The following is an 18,295-nucleotide window of genomic DNA, read 5'->3' as shown; positions in this document are numbered from 1 at the left end:
GTGTATATTAGGCAAAATGGCATACAAACTTTTTATATTAGGAGAAATTTGCACTAAAATGCTGATGAATTTTCATCAGGATTCTTTATCTAAAATCTGTAAATTCTGGGCAGCTCATTTGCCTGGACCTGTTTGACTGGGCTAATTGATTTCATTTTGTTCACAGAGGCAGATTCTTTAGTTGTTATATTTTAATAAATATAAGCTATTACCCATAATTCTGTTTCTCTCCAGTCTTCTTCTGGTGTGATGGCTGTAATTGACAGGTAATTACTAGGGTTCTTTCATATTAAGCTCACCGAAAGGACTGAGGTGTGAGTACATTCCTCATTTTATTCCTGGCTATACTCCATGGGAAGGTTGACACTGGTCAGAATAAAATAAAAGCTAACCTGACTTAATGGCTTTTGCTCTGTTTGCTTTTTGGACAGATGCCAAAGAAGCAGAGAGGCTAATGGCTGTTCCCCTCCCCTCCCCTCAACTCACTCACTCTGCTGGGCTTATTATTTAGCTGAATGCCTTACACCAGGAGTAGGCAAAAGAAGGTATATTGGGGTCTAATGATAAATGTCTGGCTGATTTGCAGCAGATTAGCAAGTGTCTCTGACTGCCAATGGATTTCCTCCCCCACCAAAGAAAAAAATATTTATCATCTTATCATCAACAGGCACACCACATTTCTCGTAGAATTTGCAATCAGCAGCTAATCTGACAAAGGGCAAAGTGGGAACAAATATGGGGATCTGTAATTAAGCTGTTAAAATCACAACGATAAATCATGATGCTGCTTTATAGTCAGTTTGCAGTCTCGGGAGAATCAAATTTATGATTTTTGAATGGAACTCCTTCCTTCAAGATGTAATGATGGCCGCCAACTTGGAGGGTTTTAAAAGAGGATTAGACAAATTCATGAAGGAGCAGAAAGCTATTGATGACTGGTTGTAGTCACTGGGAATCACAAGTGGGGAGAATATTGTTGCACTCAAGTCTTGCTGACTGGCTTCCCACTGGGGCACCTAGTTGACGCTTGTTAGAATAGGATGTATTACTTGATGGGCCTGAGATTGGAAGACTCTTGGGAAACTGCAGCTGGCAATGGCCAACCAATTGTTGAGAGGCTTGAAGTGAGCTTATCATATGATGTCTCTTCCTAGCACAACTACCATATTTTTTGCTCTATAAGACTCACTTTTTCCCTCCTAAAAAGTAAGGGGAAATGTGTGTGGGTCTTATGGAGTGAATGCAGGCTGTGCAGCTATCCCAGAAGCAAGAACAGCAAGAGGGATTGCTGCTATCACTGCGCAGCAATCCCTCTTGCTGTTCTAGCTTCTGAGATTCAGAATATTTTTTTTCTTTTCCTCCTCCAAAAACTAGGTGTGTCTTGTGGTCTGGTGCGTCTTATAGAGTGAAAAACACAGTATTTGCATTCTTCTGAGTCATTTAAAAGGGCATGTTCCAAAACAATATGGCAGTCAAAACCACAAAAACCATTCAAAATTTGCACATCTTCAAATTTATGATGTAGCTCCACAACCTTCCCCCCCCAAAAAATGCATGTATCAAAGGGAAGTGTGTATACAAAAATGAAAATATTACAGAAAATAACATACTTAAAGAATGCATTATATAGCATAAATGCTTGCAAAAAAATGTACAGTGGTCAAAACTGCATTAAAATTTTATTTATTAAGAGAAATCCACACTGCAGTGCTGAAGAATTTTCTTGAGGATTTGTTTGAAAACAACTTTGTGAATTGCTGAAGAAATATGGATAACTGAATTTAAGACGGGGGGGGGGGGAATGAGAAACTGAGAGAACAAAAATGGATAGATTATTCCCTATGGGAAGGGGAGAAAGCAGAAATGGACTCCTCTGTTTCTGTACGATGTCCAGTGCTGTGCTTCTGCATGGTATAATTTCCACAGCCACATGACTCAAAGGTGCTTTCTATTTGTTTAACCACTAAGTTATTTCAATGCACTTTAAACCTTGGCGAATAAATGTATCCTGAACATCTTCATTAAGCCTCCATTCAGCTTGCCTTAAAGCCTCTCCATTAACGGGATTGGTTGCCAGGCATCCTTATCAACGGAAATTTTTATCCGGCTGTTCCTGCCCTCAGAAGAGTTTCCTTACTCGTTGGAAAAGGAAAGATAAGACTGAAGGGAAAGAGGGAGGGAGAAAGAATGACAGAAAATTGCAATGAATTTGGAAATCCTCCCAGAAATCACATCAAGTTCTTGTGTCCGTTTTCAGCCTAGAATGGAAATTTGCAAGCAAATATGAATGGTATTTGCTGTCGTATTTTTAAAGGCCACACCGTATATTGAAAGCACTATGATGCCACTTCAACTGTCATGGCTTCCCCACAAAGCATCCTGGGAACTGGAGTTGGCTAAGGATGCTGAGAGTTGTGAGGAGACACCTATTCCCCTCACAGCATTTCCTGGGAAGAGGGCTTGATGGTTTAAATCATTCTGGGAACTGGACTAGACTGGTTGTGGGTAAACATAGGCAGGTAGGTGGAACCTGGCTGAAGACCAGAGACCAGTTTCATTTTTCCTCCTTCTCACTGGTCCTCGTAACATCTCCACACAGCGCTCCAGAAAGCGTTGCCAAGAGGAAGGTGCCCAGGGATGGCCAGTCCGTCAGTGTTTAACGTCTATTGAAAGAATCGGACGCACTTGGCAAACCCACCCAAGGGGTGGAAGGGGGAGGGCCTGGATACATACTTTGGCTTGGCTTTTTTTGCTGGTGTGATTTATTGATTTGTCTTCTATAAGAAGTTAATCTCACAAAGTGTTCCCGGAGCGCTGAGATACGGTGAAGTGTGTGGGCTGCCCTCGATCACCTCCCAAATTCCTTTCATTTCACCCATGCCAGTTGAAATATGCGTCACCCCCGAATAGGAAGGAGGGAGGGAATTGCAGTGTGACCTGTGCAATTGCACAAAAGAGGAAGCTCTTCCCCTGTTCAAATCTTACCTTGGCCCTAACACCACAAGACCTACACTCCTAAACCCCGGAAGTAAGTGTCATTGAGTTCAATAGGGCTTACTTCTGAATAGACATGACAGAACTGTGCTGTGAGGCTTCAATTCTAAACCCAGGGAGAAAATCCCAGGGACTATGCAGAGGATTGCCAAGGAAGTTGTCCTTGGCGAGGCACCATCATCACAGCCCACTGCTACACTGAGCCAAATCAGCAAAACGTCATTGTGTCATATTGAATGCAAGAGCCCTGCTGAATGAGGCCAATGGCCCATCTAGTGCAACAGCCTGCTCTCACAGTGGCCAACAGCTTATGGGAAGCCAACAAGCAGGACCTGAGCTCTGCCTACTTGTGATTCCTAGCAAACTACTGCCACTACCAGTGGAGACAAAACATAGCCATCAAGGCTAGTAGCCGTTGATAACACTCTTTTTCATGAATCTGTCAAATCATCTTTTAAAGCCATCCAAGTTGGTGGCCATCGCTGCTTCCTATGGGACTACAACTCCCATCAGCTCCAGCCAGCATGGCCAATGGGACATCTGGTTGTCAGCAGGCAAAGGCTTAGCTAATCCTCTGCCTGATCCAACAGCACCATTTCTCGTGTAGTTGCACCAGCCCCATAAGCTTGCATGGCGGTGGCCCAGGAGAGGGCATGTATCTCCCATAGCTGCTGAACTCACTCACAAGGTTGCATCTGGTGCCTTCATTATACAGCTTTGGAGAATGCTGAAGATGCACCTCTTTGAAGAATGCTAAAGATTCACCTCTTTGGAGAATGCTGAAGGTGCACCTCTTTATCCTGGCCTTCAAAACATGAAAGGTATATTTTTAGGACCCACCCTAATGTTGTGACTTTACGTTGTTTTAAACTGTTTTTAATGTGTTTTACATTTTCATGAACCATCATAGGTCATCTTAGGGCAATAAACCAAATCATTATTCTAACTAGTACTAATAATATTTAAACAGCTTGATCCTTTTGCACGAAGGCCTCCTGCGCCCTGCTCATTGCCATGCCAACAGCAATGTGTCAATCAGAAACCTTTCCTCTAAAAGGCTTGCTAGCTCAGGTTTCTGAAAAGGAGGCATCTCAGCTGATGTGCATGTCGATAAAGGTCAGCTTTAGACCCACTTACATAGAACATTTGACTTTGGCCAAGTGCAAACAGCTCACGGAGCCTCTTCAGTTTTATCTGTGGACACTCTGGATTTACAAGGGCTGCTGGAAGCTCCCTGATAAAAGAAGCACATTGGCAGTGCTGGGTGGGTGGTTGCTAGCTAGCAAAGCATGCCTGGGCTTATGTAAAAAACATCTATTAACGGGGGCTAAATGAAGTTGTCTCCAGACAGATGATGGGAAGATGTAGCTGAGTGAGAGGGCAACTGCCTGTCAGCCCCAAATGCCTCCGTCTTTCTGGATGGGTCCCTTGTCCTCAGCCCCAGAGAATCCCTACCAGTCAGTGCAGACTACAGTGGTACCTCGGGTTAAGTACTTAATTCATTCCGGAGTTCCGTTCTTAACCTGAAACTGTTCTTAACCTAAAGCACCACTAATGGGGCCTCCTGCTGCTGCCGTGCCACCGGAGCATGATTTCTGTTCTCATCCTGAAGCAAAGTTCTTAACCTGAAGCACTATTTCTGGGTTAGCTGAGTCTGTAACCTGAAGCATATGTAACCTGAAGCATATGTAACCTGAAGCGTATGTAAACCAAGGTACTACTGTATACTAAACTAGATGGCCCAAATAGGCTCTTCCAGATGTCCTTTTTATTGCACATTCATGCTGATTTGTGTTCATGATGCTATCAGGGCAGCCATATGCAATCCTGTTCTCAAAACCCTTTGCAACTGAGAAAGGGTTTGGGCGGTCACACTGCTTCATTTCCACTTCGTATTTCATAACTTCCTGATAAAATCCTGCAACAAATGTTCTGGTTTTTGTTTTGTTCCACTTTTGTTGCACCGTAGCCCCTTCTGGACAGTAATTATGTGGAAGAATTGGGGAAGCACCAGAGAGCAAATTAAAGCAGAACAAACCCACTGCTAATGTGTCAAGAAAAGACCTGAAGTCCCCCACCTGATCCCTGTACCCTCAAGGAGTGTCTCAATAGCTCTACTGTTCCCTAAACTTCAGTCCAGTTGTTCCTGTGGCTTCCTTCATTGCAATTCCAAAGGAGCACAGCAAATTTTGGAAGTGGTAGAAGTTGGGGAATCTTTTTTCCAGCCCAAGTCACATATTCCTTTGTGGGCAACCTTCCAGGCATTGTGTGCCTGCGGCAGACAGGGCCAGAGGCAAAGTGAGAGGAACCATGGATGTGAATCTTACCTTTTATAAAGAGAAGGCTACCCTGCAGCCACACGACTGCCAGAGGTTTCTTCATACACATCTCTCTCTGTCCTCCATGCGGGCAAGCGAGAGGGGCAAGGGTCATGGACATATCCCAGCCAGGATAAGGCCTACAAGAAGGGGGTGGGATAGGACCAGTGTGTGGTGCAGCCTGAGAAGGAGTGTGGGTTGGAGAGGGTGCCAAGGGCCAGGCAGAGAGGCCTGGAGGGCTGCATTCAGACCCCAGAACCTGAGGCTCTCCAGACCTGTCACAGAAAGACCAGTGCCAGCCTCTTACCTCACCCATCCTCTGACTTTTCAGAAACCTTTCCAAAACACTTACCTGAGTCAGTGAAGAAGTTCAGTCAGATGCTCACGCATTGTTAATTTATTCTTAAGTGAACGTGCTTAAGCAAGCAGCCTAAACCCTAAAGTTCCCATCATAATCTCATTAAGCACATCTTAAAGGGGGAGATCCTGCAAAACACAACCTCAAATGTCATTTCCCCCACCACTGCATTTAAGGCCCAGAGATCCTGCCCCAGGTCTGTTTATCACAATACTAGGCCCCATCCGCCTTATACATTTAAAGCAGTATGAAAGCACTTTAAACAGCCATGTCTTTCCCCAAAGAATCATGGGACGTATACTTTAATAAATTGGCTGAAAGGTGTTAGGAAGCACCTATCATTATTATTTTTAAAATTAAGTTTTTACATCAAGTTTAAGGTATATAAAACAAACAGAACAGTAACAACAATAAACAAGTGTGGGACAATCAAATTGAAAAGTCTGGGTGCTGTAGCTAATGGAGGTGAATGGGGTCTCCCAGGATTCCTTGGGAGAAGTCATGGCTGTCTCAAGTGGTTTGATACTGCTTTACGGTGCAGATGAGGCCCTGGTGGAAACAGCAAGCCTCAAAGCACTTGTTCATGGGTTACCCTTCCAAATTTCTCTTGGACCCCATGTAGGTAAGCAGTTCATGGACATGCCCCCTCGACAGAACAGGTGGGACCACTTATCCTATGTTAGACGTGGAGCCCGTTACTCGACGGCCGGCTTAATCAAATGGCCATTGAAGGTGATGTAGATGTCCGACTCTTCACTGTAGATGCCGTTCTCCCTCTCCCGCTTGAACATCCGCACCCAAACCTCATCCCCTTCGAGGAGGTCGAGCATGAGGCTCTGGCTCTGCATAATGCTCCGCTCGCTGGGCTGCGAGTAGAGAATGGCCACCTCGTTGTCGTTCTTCATGATGTGGAGATAGGTTTCCTTGTAGTTCCAGGTGTGGACATTGAGGTTGAAGAAGTAGATCCCCGGCACATAGCAGAAGAACTTCCCCGTGAACATGTTGAAGTGTTTGTAGAGGTTGACAAACTCGGTGTCGAAAGTGACATGCTGGTAGTAGTCAGAACTGTGGAGGGGTTTCCGCCGGCCCACAGAAAAGGCCACATAATGTTGCTTGCAGGAGTTGCCTGGTAGCCCAATGTGGCCCTTTTGCCCTTTCTGGCCACTGTGACCACGAAGGCCTCGTTCACCCGCTTTGCCTTCCGGGCCAGAAATTCCTCGCTCTCCCATTTCACCTTTTTCACCTGAGGGCACAAGGAGAGGGCAGGTTGTGAAAGTGCTTATCTGCCATGTAGTTGTGGGCTGGATGGTAGGGGTATCTGGCCAGGACAAAAGATTGACTGCATTCCTGAATTGTTGTGTTGGACTAAATGACCATTTGCATCCCTTCCAACTCTATGATTCTATGGAGGCCAGGCAAGAACATAAGAAGAGCCTGCTGGATCAGGCCAATGGCCCATCTAGTCCAACTTCCTGTTCTCAGAGTGGCCAACCAGTTGTCTGTGGGAAACCCACAAGCAGAGCCTGAGCACAAGATCACGTTCCCCTCCTGCACTTCTCAGCTACTAGTATTCAGAAGTGTTGCAGGCTTAGCCAAAGGAGGCAGAGTATAGCCATCATGGATACAAGTCACTGATAACCTTCACCTCCACGAATTTGTCTAATCCCTTTTTAAAGCCATCCCAGATGGTGGCCACCACTGCCTCCTACAGGAGTGAATTCCATAGTTTAACTATGCGCTGAGTGAAGAAGTACCTTCTGAATCTTTTAATATCCAGGAGCCAATTTGCAAAGCTAGAATTCAGTTTTGGCACATGTGAAGTAAGGGGCGATGCCAATAACGAATGGATTTTGAACAAGGGGTATTAAACATATCTATAGTTTATTTGAAGGGCCAGCTTTGCCTGTATACATTCCCTCATGCTGATATTTGCTTCTGGAGTCCTTCTGGGTGCCCACTGCTGAGATGGCTCAAGTTGGCATGCCCACACAGTAGATCTCTGCAGGCCTCGTAGTTGAGCTCTGCATATATCCCTCTTCAATGCTATCTTTTACTGAGATTGGAATCAGCCTGAGTGCTACAGAAAAGCTCCTTAAAATATTCTGGATCCAAGCCAGCGTTACTACTATATCTTGATAATTTCTCTTGCTCTTGGCTGTGTATCACTTTGTGAGGGCAAAGCCCTAAAAAGCAACTTAGGGATAATACTTTTAGCTAAATAGATAGACGTTGTTCAGCTGGGAGACGGAATTAAGGGATGAAGGTAAAGGTAGCTAAGTCATGAGGACGGCCCCTACAGGAAGGCCCATCCATCACCAGATTAGTCAGTTCCACTGAAAAAAGGGTACATTTAAAATGATGTTGAGTGCTTTTCCTTTCCAACTGGACATTATAAGAACTCTGTAACTAAGAAACAGTGCCTGGGTTTGCTTTCTCCGCCTCCTCCCTCAAGAGCCTTTTTCCTTTTGTGCTGTGTCTTTTCAGTTATAAGACGGAGGGCAAGGACCGTCTTATCATTGACATTCATAAGCCTTTGGTGGGGAGATGGGGGTGTTGAAAAGCAGGTTTTTAAACAAAAGTATGTTGCAAATCAATAAATAATATCTATGGTTTCTGAATGCTATTCACACACGCTAGCTTCATCTCTGGATGCTGCAGACACTGAGCGATAAATGTCCCCACATGAAGCAACTCTTGCAGGGAAGAAGGACTAACCTTGGACGGCTGCTTACCTTTCAAGATTGTGATGTTGATGGTGGGCTGGATCCTGGGCATGGCATAGAGGGAGTCGCTGGTCATCCGAGTGTAGCGGGAAGCGGTGATGGAGCTGGGCTGCTCAGCCGGCCCGCAGCATCGCACGCATGATGAAACCCTCCGGGCCTCTCTCTTTGGGAAGGCCTTTTCACCCAGTGGTCTTGTGGCATGCAGAGAAGAAGCCAGGAGCAGGAAAAGGGGCACCCTCATCTTGAACTAGCCAAATGAGAAGGAAGAAATGTTTTCCAGGGAGAGGGAAAGGACTCGGGGCCACCTAACTTACGCTTGCATTGCAGGCATCTTGCTGAATCAGAGACCCCACCAACAACTGGTGGTGGTGGTGGTGGTTTCTTTCTGGCTGTCCTGAATTTATGGCTACTTTTAATTTTTTTTATGTGGTGCTCCTCTGGCAGCCTTTTTGTATCCCCTTGTCTGCTGCTTAAAAACCGCGGGGTTATTTTGGTTGCCCTTTTCTGAAGCTTTTCCAACTCAACAAAAAACTGTTGCTTTAACTTAGTGCTGTTTTTCTAAAAAAAAAAAAATGTTTAGGGGTACTCTCATTTTGACTCAAGAAAATCACCATTTTTATAGCTCAAATTGGGGAAATATAAACAAAGTAAATGGACAAAAGTACAAAGATTCACAAAATGTTTAGGGGTATGCGTACCCCCAGAGAAAAAGCACTGCTTTAACTTATTTTCTTCCACAATGCGCCTGATCCTTTTTCAGCTCAGGAGTTCTTTTTTTGGAAAAAATGTTTTCTGACACCTTTGCTTCACATGCAGCTGAAGAAGATCGGTAGGAAAAGAGAAAATGCATCAAATCTATTATTAACTATTTTGCCAGAGAAACATCCACCCCACAGTCTCATTTATCTGCTGCAGCTACCTGGATATAAAATGATGGATGAGTGCAGTGGGCCTGTGGTGTCTGAACATGGCAAAAACCGATCAAAGCCCTATTTGCTCACCATGATGGGAGTTTCAACGATGCGGGGTAGTAAAAAGAGTGAAGGGTGAAAGGAAGCATCCTGGGGTCTGAGACACATATTTTGGCTTATTAGGTTGTTGTGGAAAATAAAGACACCTTCTATTAGTCCCGAAGTCACTGTGTTTAGTTTCCCCCACTTCCTCCTTAACAGCAAAGATTTGGAGGATCACCTGCTAAGCAGTCATGGGGCATTAGCAGAAATACGCTAGACCCCTGTAGTCAAAGATTTGGCTTGTGAGTTCAAATCATTATGTGGAATTATGTGTGGAGACTGGTCCATGAGGCCAAATAGGGACACTGCCCCACCAGTCTTAGCCTGTCTTCAACCAGTCCCCATCTGCCTGTTTTCCTACCCTTTTTGGGAGGGTCAATTGATGTTTGATATTGTTTCTTTCCTTGAGAAAGCAGGCCTTGCATCTGCTGAGGTTTAATTTTTGAGCTTCTGGAGCTCAAGGACATCACACCATACTCACACCGTACCAGAACAAACATTGCTTAGTACAGATAACATCTCAGCTTACTGTGCTTCTCAGTGTCCCCGTTATATGCAGATACAGATCCTTCAGAGGTGAAGTGATCGTCATTTTTACTTGCATGAACTCACCCAGTTTAAGCTCATTGTTTTCCCCTGTGGCATTACTAACGATCCAAAAGCTTGGCTGTCCTTGCAGTTTTATGAGAGGGTGTCCTAGAGAAACTGAGAAAACATCATCAATTCATATTGGGAGCCTGTTAAGTCCCCCATTCAAATTTCACCTCCAGTAGAAAAAGAAGAAGAGTTTGGATTTGATATCCCGGTTTATCACTACCTGAAGGAGTCTCAAAACAACTAACATTCTCCTTTCCCTTCCTCCCCCACAACAAACACTCTGTGAGGTGAGTGGGGCTGAGAGACTTCAGAGAAGTGTGACTAGCCCAAGGTCACCCAGCAGCTGCATGTGGAGGAGCAGGGAAGCGAACCCGGTTACCCAGATTACGAGTCCACTGCTCTTAACCACTACACCACACTGGCTCTCTAGGTGACCTTGAACCAAGAGTCACCAACATGGCACAAGTGGTCACACTGGCACCCCAATTTATTTTCTGGCACCCATGTTTGAGCAAAACTCACACACTGTCTTCCTGCTTGAGGATGGCTACCTTTTTCTTTCTTGAAAAGTACATAGAGGAGAAAGTTGGGAAAGTGGCCCTCTTTCCCTCTCCCTCTTTCAGCTCTATGTGATTTTCATGTCTCAGATAAATTATAGTGGAAGTTATAAGAGCTGTGTGGCCCTCATGGCACTTGCTCAAAAATCCGAAAGGTTGGTACCCCTTCCCCCCGCTATCTTAAAAAAATCACCCTTTTTTCAGACTCTGCTTCCCGATAAGGAAATAAGAATACTGCACACATGCCCCACAATATTTCATAGCTGAATATAGGGACATCATTGCAACTTCATACTCTTAGGTACTTTTTTCGCGTGGCAATCCAAGCAAGGCATTGTGGCTGATGTGTTGCTACCATGGGAAAGAGAAGCCCCAAATGTCCTCTTCTCTGTAGTATTTAGTAACAGAGTACATGACAGGACATCTTTCCATTATGAGTTTTCTCACCTCCATCTCTTTTCATTGGTCTGCTACTTTCAGGGGTGGGGAAACTCAGAGTGCAATGGCATCACATCCAAGAGCTCAGTGGTATTATTAATATTATTATTATTTAAATTTGTATACTGCCCTTCATCCACAGATCTCAGGGTGGTTTACAACAGAAAAATATAATACAAAAGCACAACATACATGAAAAAAACAAGAGCAAAAAACTCAAACCCATAATACTGAGAAAGAGCGAGGGTCTGACTTGGTATAAGGCAGCTTCCTATGGCAAAAACTGGGGCACCTTTAGGCCTGATCCAGCAAACGAATCCTAAGGTCTCTCTCCCCTTGGCACAAGAAAGAGTCAAAGAAAGGCTTGGAGAGGGAGTTAAAGAGCTAAGCTGGTGGCCAGGGGCCGTCTCTGCCTTCCAAAAGGAAAGACCGAGATTACATTTCTCTGGGAGTATTCAAAGCTGATCGTGTTATTGAGAAGAAATCCTTATCTTTGAAGTGGAGGAAAAGGGAACCAGACCAATTGCTGGCTCGAAGATTATGGGAGCTTTTTCATTGCAAAGTCAGGAAACACAGCGGGGGTTGTTCTAAAATCGATAGTGGTGTTAATTTGAAACTGGCAAGTACTTGTCTTTTGTTGTGGTGACCTCTGTTCTTAGGAACAAAGTAATCCACTTTATGCCAAGTAAGGCCATTGGTCCAACTTGCTCAGGATTTCCTACACCGACTGGCAACACCTCTCCAGGGTTTCTGGCAAGGGAATACGCTTCAACAGCCCCAATTTTCCCAGGAAAGCTCCAGAATGTCTAAAGCCATCATGGCTTCTGTTTTGACCCCAGGGGCACCCAATTTCTCCCGGCCAGTGGACAGGGGCAGCAGTGGCATTGGGAAGGAGACATGAGGGCTCCTCCCCTTTCCCCCCAACATGGTGCTCTTCCAGGACCTTCTGAACTACAACGCCCATTGGCCACCCAGGTTACCTTGCTGTGGAATGGGAGATCTGAAGGTTCTTCCTTAGGACTGATGGGGAGGAAGTGACATCACCGCCACCCCTCCAGAGGAAACAGAGCTGTCTCCTTCACTCCGTCTTCCTCTTGGCTTCAGAGCTTCCCATGGACTGGGGTCGCTTTCCTCTGTGCGTTTGGGCAGACTGGCATTGGTTCTCTAGCACTGTGTTGTCGGAGCCACAAAAAGGGATGGAGATTTCGGCAAGGAAGCTTTGACTTCAGAAAAGAAGCGCAGCTACAACAATGGTCAAAGTGTTTACAGTGTTTTCTGCTGCTTCTAGGAACATCCTGCTGATATAAGACCCTCTGCCTCCAAATGTTTTGGAGACATTTTGATAGTGTTAGTAGCCAAAACAAGTGGTGGTTCAAGGATTTTTGGGAACTGGTGGCTGCAGCTGCCCATTTTTATTATACGCACGCACACACAAACACCATGCAACTATTAAGCTCACTTTTCACCTTCCCAACTGTATTTCTTCATGCTAAGCTAGGATCGTAATGAGGCATTAGAAATCCTCCTGAAAGGGCTGTATAACGACAACCTTGCATATTTAGGTATATATAGGAAGGCATGGGAAAAGAGGGTATAGAAATGGAAAAGGCACAGATTTCCTGCATTATTGTGACATTATTGTAATGTATAATTATCATTATTTATTAGTCACATTTTTGCACTCAGATGTCTCAAAGTGATTTACGCAATAAAAACAGAAACAGCAGTTCTACACATGCAATGAATGGCCAGGTTTTGCCTGAGGGCCAAATTAAGATGTGACATTAAGCATGCAAAATACTAATAATTAATAATAATAATTAGTCATCATAGTAGTATGTATTATGAGTGTTTTCTTATTAATTGCCTTCCACAATGCATCTCAAGGTGATGTACAATAAAAATGATAAAAAGAACACAAAAAACAACAGAAATGTGTGTGCGTTGCTCTTCTTTTCCTGCTCTTTCTCCGTGGGGCTCAAGGTAAAAGACATGATTTCCTCCTCCTCATTTAATCCCCACAATACCCCTGTGAGGTAGGTTTGGCTGAGAGGCAGCAACTGGCCCAAGGTCACCCAGTGAGCTTCATGGCCGAGTGAGGATTTGAACCATGGTCTCTCAAATCCTAGTCTGACACTGTAACGCTAACCAATACACCACACGGACTCAGATAGATAGACAGACTGGTACCAAAGGATGCCCATGGCAGAGACCCATTCATCCAGCTAGGAAAGCTTGTCAGAACAGAATTAGTAGTAGTAGTAGTACTACCCTGTCCCAGCCACTCTTCAGTTGTTTCCAGAAAGTGCAGACAGTGGGTGCCTGTTGTATCCCCACAGAACAGGGGCAGCCACACTGGAAACCCTGTTTGCATGAGTTCACAAAGGCTCCAGGGGGCTGCAGACCCATTTTGCCCCATGAACAGACCTCCTTCATAACTGACCAGAAATCAGCAGGTGAATATTAGCATGGCAAGAAAATGAGCATTGTCCCCTGCTAAATGTTTGTTATGTGTATCTGTTTTATTCTCTGCTGGGGCAACAGTGTGAACACCCAGAAAGGGAATATTTCCCCGTCTGAAGATAATGTAAGTTTTCTCCCCTCATCATCAGGCAAGGGATCCTGCACTGCCAACAGTCATAGCACAAGTAGATATCTTCTCCTTGGGGAAAGCTTTGCCTGTTGAATTTCTGTCTGTTATGCAGCTGTGAATAGCACAGGAGCCCTACCAGAAGGCAGGGTGGCAACCCTAGTGGGCTGTCTTGGGCTGTAACAGAGAGCTGAATCATCATCTCAGCACATTAAGGTTTTTTTTAATTCCCGTTGAGTCAGAAGCAGAGCTCTTTCCATTACAGTTATGTTCCTGGCAAAGGGGAAACCTGGGTTTCATACCATTTCCAGCCCAAAGTATTGGCTAGCAACGATCCCTCACTTTTTGTTCTTTTCCTAAGTAAGGGAAAGTGGATGCACAGTCAGAGTTAATAATCTGATGCAAAATCAGATTTGCTTTAATTTTCCTCAAATGTGTGCAAAGTTGCATATATTATAGAAACGTGTGCATAAGGTAAAGGTAAAGGGACCCCTGACCATTAGGTCCAGTCGTGGCCGACTCTGGGGGTTTGCGGCGCTCATCTCGCTTTATTGGCCGAGGGAGCCTGCGTACAGCTTCCAGGTCATGTGGCCAGCATGACTAAGCTGCTTCTGGCGAACCAGAGCAGCGCACGAAAACGCCGTTTACCTTCCCGCCGGCGTTTAACTATTACCTATTTAACTACTTGCACTTTGATGTGCTTTCGAACTGCTAGGTTGGCAGGAGCTGGGACTGAGCAACGGGAGCTCACCCCGCTGCGGGGATTTGAACCACCAACCTTCTGATCAGCAAGTCCTAGGCTCTGTGGTTTAGACCACAGCGCCACCCGCACACATAAGATTGCATACATTAGTGAAAATAGCATATTGTTACAGAAGTTGGGTGCCACCCCCACTCTCTGCCGAGCAGAAGCAAGGTTCCAGGAGGTTCCATCCAGGCGCTCACCCAGAGGCGGCTATCATAGCTTTAAGAAATATGGTTTATTCACCTATTTACACCTTCAGTCTGCATGGAGGGAGTCCAGATCTTACAGCATGCTCATTTCCAGCAGACCTTGTCCCCCACAGCAGTGCAGCACTGGAGGCAAAGGCATCTCTCCCAGCCAGCCTTCAGCCTGCCCACCCAAGATGGATCTCTGTCTGTTCTCTCCCTTCTTCTTCTTTACACCCCTTGCTCTAATGCGTCTCTTTTCCTGACACCTCAAACACACACCACATCACCATGGCAACCTTTGTCTGCCCAGGCCCAAGAATTCCTTTCTGGTGGGCCATCAACACTTTTTGTCATGTTAATGCCTCTATCCCAAGTGAAGCCCTAGCTTGGAAAACAAGCTTAGCCTGTATTTTTCCACTGGCTTCCAGTCTTCCCTTCTATACTCCAAATAATCAAAATCCTATCATTTATTAATTTCTAGAGTTTAAGCGGGGGTCGCCCCCCCCCCATCTATAACAATATTTCTTTTAAATGAATTGTGTTTGGACAAATGTCCTGCAAAAAAATGTATCTGTTAGTCACAGTAATATGCAAATTATTCCCTATAATGCAGACAACGCTTAAGGAACAAACACACAAATGCAGAGAACTGAACTGGAAAGGGGAGGTTGGAAAAAGGAGAAAGTGAGAAACTGAAATTGACAGATTCCTCCACCTCTGGATTTTCATTGCTTGGAATCAGGCAACCCTATAGCAGTAAGCCATGCATCTAGGACTAGAAGGGACAGGATATTATGACCCTCAGGTAGAAGAACTTCCCCTCCTTCTACCAGAGCGCTATACTACTCTGATATCTGCAACAACAGGTTGTTGCTCCTGGCTCAGAGGGTGTTAGGGTGGCACCTGTGGAATCCTTGCCAACAGCAGTTCAGAAGAATTCAGCAGAGAGCCTCCCCTCCCCTCCCTGCCCAGAGCTGCTCTTTTCGTGTGACTGCATTAGCATGGCATTGATCATGAAAGTCGATATCACCACCCGGTGCAAGGGAGCTTGCTGTGACGAGAGCCGCAGACAGACGCAACAGGAACCCAGCACCAGTCTATGCAGCTTTGATGTAATGAGGCAGGAAACCAATTCCATCAATGGTTGCTCAGCTGATCCAGACAGGCTTTCTGCTGCATGGTAGAGGGTGGGGAAAACCCGGCAGACTTCCCCCTACCTATCTAGGATGCAACCGTCCCAAATCCTTCTGGATCCAATCTTGTCTTTGGCAAAGTGGCTGAAGTAGAATATAGGGATCAGCAAGAAGAGGCCCCAGGATGGAATCTGCCTTCTTCCTTTACCTCCCAGCCCCATTCATGTCAGGAGTAGGGATAGGGGAAGACATTCGGTACAGTTCACATTTAAAGGCAAACCTACATAATCTGCACTCTCCAAAACTAAATGTGAATTGGAACTCAGCCATCCTTCAGGATTCACATTTCTCTCAATTTTGCAGCGCAGTTCTTCAGCCAAGCAATGTGTGCAAAAATGCACATTATCAGGGGAAATTGAAAAGAAAAATGTGATATTAGGGGATTTCATTTCATGTCTTGAAAACAGGCTTAACTATTCCATATAGAAAGGAAAATAGCATACCAATGTAATCTTCTATGAATAAATCACCTGGATTATATGCCCATTTTTGCACCTCTGTCCAGATCAGTCTAGGAAAGACATCACCACTGCCACAATTACCCCACTGATAGGTCACAGGGGTGAACAAATCTGTTCATTTCATCTTCTCTTGGTTTCTCGTTTTTCCAATCTTAAATTCAGCCTCCCCCCCCCTTTCCACAGCAGTTTGAAAAACCTCTCGTGAAAACTCATCAGCATTTGAGTGCATATTTCTCCTAAAAATACATATTTTTTTCTATCCAGTTTTGACTAAGGCACACTTTGTTGCAGGCAACATCCCCTACTATAATGCGGTTTTGTATGTTATTTTCACCAATATATGCATTTTTAGGCACACTTTCCTCTAATATATGCATGGCTGTACACATTGTTTGATTGGACCACTACATCACAAAATTTGGTTAAAAGTGCATTTCAAAGCATTATATCTTGGTTCGCATATTGGTTCAAGAAGTATGAATTAGCTAGTTTCTCATTGAATTGGGAACAGAGTCAAATTTCTCCCCTGATCCTAGTAACAGATCAATTTGTCCCCCAATCCATTGCAACACTTCAAACTCAAAAACTTGAGCAACCAAACTGGTGACCTTCTCTTTTTCCCACCCCTATTAATTCCTTGGCATAAGCTTTCATTCTGTTGCATATCACTACTTCGGGTGTCACACAACTTACCTTTGTGACTCAAAAACTCCTTTCTCCTCAGCTTCCTAGCTGCCCTTTGCTCAGCCTGGAGATCTGAGTGCTCCCTTGTTCATTCAGGGATCAGACTTGTGGTTTCTGCTGCCGTTAGAAGCGCCCTTCCTGGTATCCAAATGAAACACTGGGTAGCAAGCCAACTTCTTATGAAACTCTGTGGCCTCACATGGCCAGCGGCTCTCAGGACGATTTTCTTGGAGTTGCTTGCACACACGTCCAATACGATGTTGTGGGTTCAGCTCCTGCATCTTCAGGTTAAAAGAGGAGGCTGAAAACTTAAGCAGACCAACGTCTTCTGCATCCAAATGGACAAGGGGGAGACACGTGGAATTCATTTTCATTTGAGAACTAGCATCACTTAGAAGGCCACTTTTCCTCCCAAAAGAATTTATTAATGTGATCGACAGATGTTCTTGGCTTTGGCAAGGGAGTGAACTTTCCAACCATGCAACGTGCTTTGGAGTCTCGGATCAGCACTGAGCTGAGAATATACATTCTATGAACTTTAAGTGTAGGATTCAGGTCAGCTGTAGACTTTTGCCCCATGAAGACATCGCTTGCTTTCTCTTGCTCTTCCTTCAGAGCTCCTCCTGCAAACCATCTATTCCATGAAACCTATAGCTTTACCTCAGTGCCTTACCCAGGATGCTTCTGAATGTCTGTGGCTGGAAACCACAGAAAGGGAGAGTGCTGTTGGGCTCAGGTCTTGCTTGCAGATTTCCCATCGGCCTCTAACTGGCCAAGGTGCAACAGGATGCTGGACTAGACAGGCCATTGGACTTTTCCAATAGGCTCTTCTTAAGTCCTTATGTTGTAGAACAGTGGTTCCAAACTGGTTGTCCATGCACACGCGTAACCCACCCAGGGGGTCTGCAACACCATTCACATAACAAAAACTACCATAGGGATATTAGAATTTTCAAAAGTAAAGGTGGGTCCATGACTTCACTTTTGAAAACTAGGGGCCCCGCAGTACTTATGCTATTGGGAACCACTGCTGTAGAGCATATGCTTTGAATGCAGAAGATCCCATCTCAATCCTTAACACTTCCAATTTAAAAACAAGGATCTCAAGCATCAGGATTCCTTGAGGAACATCTGCCAGTTACATAGGATACTGGTGTAGGTCACTTCCAGTTGACCTGTTTACTGCACATTCAACCTGATTTGTCTGCAAGGAGGTTGTGTGTTGTCAAATCAGATTATTGTTACCCTACACTGGCAATGCATTTTGCTGTCACTTTCCTTACAGCAATAAGTTGGAGGGGAGGGGGGAGGTTCAGGAGGGTTCTTGTGCAAAAGCACCGAATATGCTTTAGCGGCACAACCTGAATTTTCTGGGAGGTGATTGAATCCCACGCACAAAATAGCAAGAACCTGGAACCAGCCCACGATGAACCAAT

The 18,295-nt window shown here is 44.9% G+C and overlaps 1 protein-coding gene across 4 annotated transcripts; it reads right to left on the bottom strand.

Annotated features, from left to right (window-relative positions):
- Window positions 1-6,153: 6,153 nt before the first annotated feature.
- C1QTNF8 (C1q and TNF related 8) lies at window positions 6,154-17,213 on the bottom strand. 4 transcript variants are annotated; one of them, XM_081887470.1, is made up of 6 exons: window positions 16,869-17,213; window positions 12,067-12,240; window positions 11,979-12,006; window positions 10,019-10,102; window positions 8,403-8,640; window positions 6,154-6,913 (listed from the first exon to the last, which is right to left on the bottom strand). In XM_081887470.1, the coding sequence occupies exons 4-6, from the start codon at window positions 10,049-10,051 to the stop codon at window positions 6,366-6,368; spliced, it is 819 nt and encodes a 272-aa protein (XP_081743596.1). In that variant the 5' UTR covers window positions 10,052-10,102; window positions 11,979-12,006; window positions 12,067-12,240; window positions 16,869-17,213; the 3' UTR covers window positions 6,154-6,365. The 4 variants fall into 4 exon arrangements, with proteins under 4 accessions (XP_081743596.1, XP_081743595.1, XP_081743594.1 ...); XM_081887469.1 differs by having other exon boundaries at window positions 10,019-10,111; window positions 12,067-12,311; window positions 16,869-17,212; XM_081887468.1 differs by having other exon boundaries at window positions 10,019-10,111; window positions 16,869-17,212.
- Window positions 17,214-18,295: the final 1,082 nt, after the last annotated feature.

This window comes from Podarcis melisellensis, assembly GCF_964234715.1.
Source record: "Podarcis melisellensis genome assembly, chromosome: 14".
In the NCBI taxonomy this organism is placed as follows: Eukaryota; Metazoa; Chordata; class Lepidosauria; order Squamata; family Lacertidae; genus Podarcis; species Podarcis melisellensis.
The sequence above is the reverse complement of the archived record's forward strand: the minus strand, read 5'-3'. Positions and strand labels throughout refer to the sequence as shown.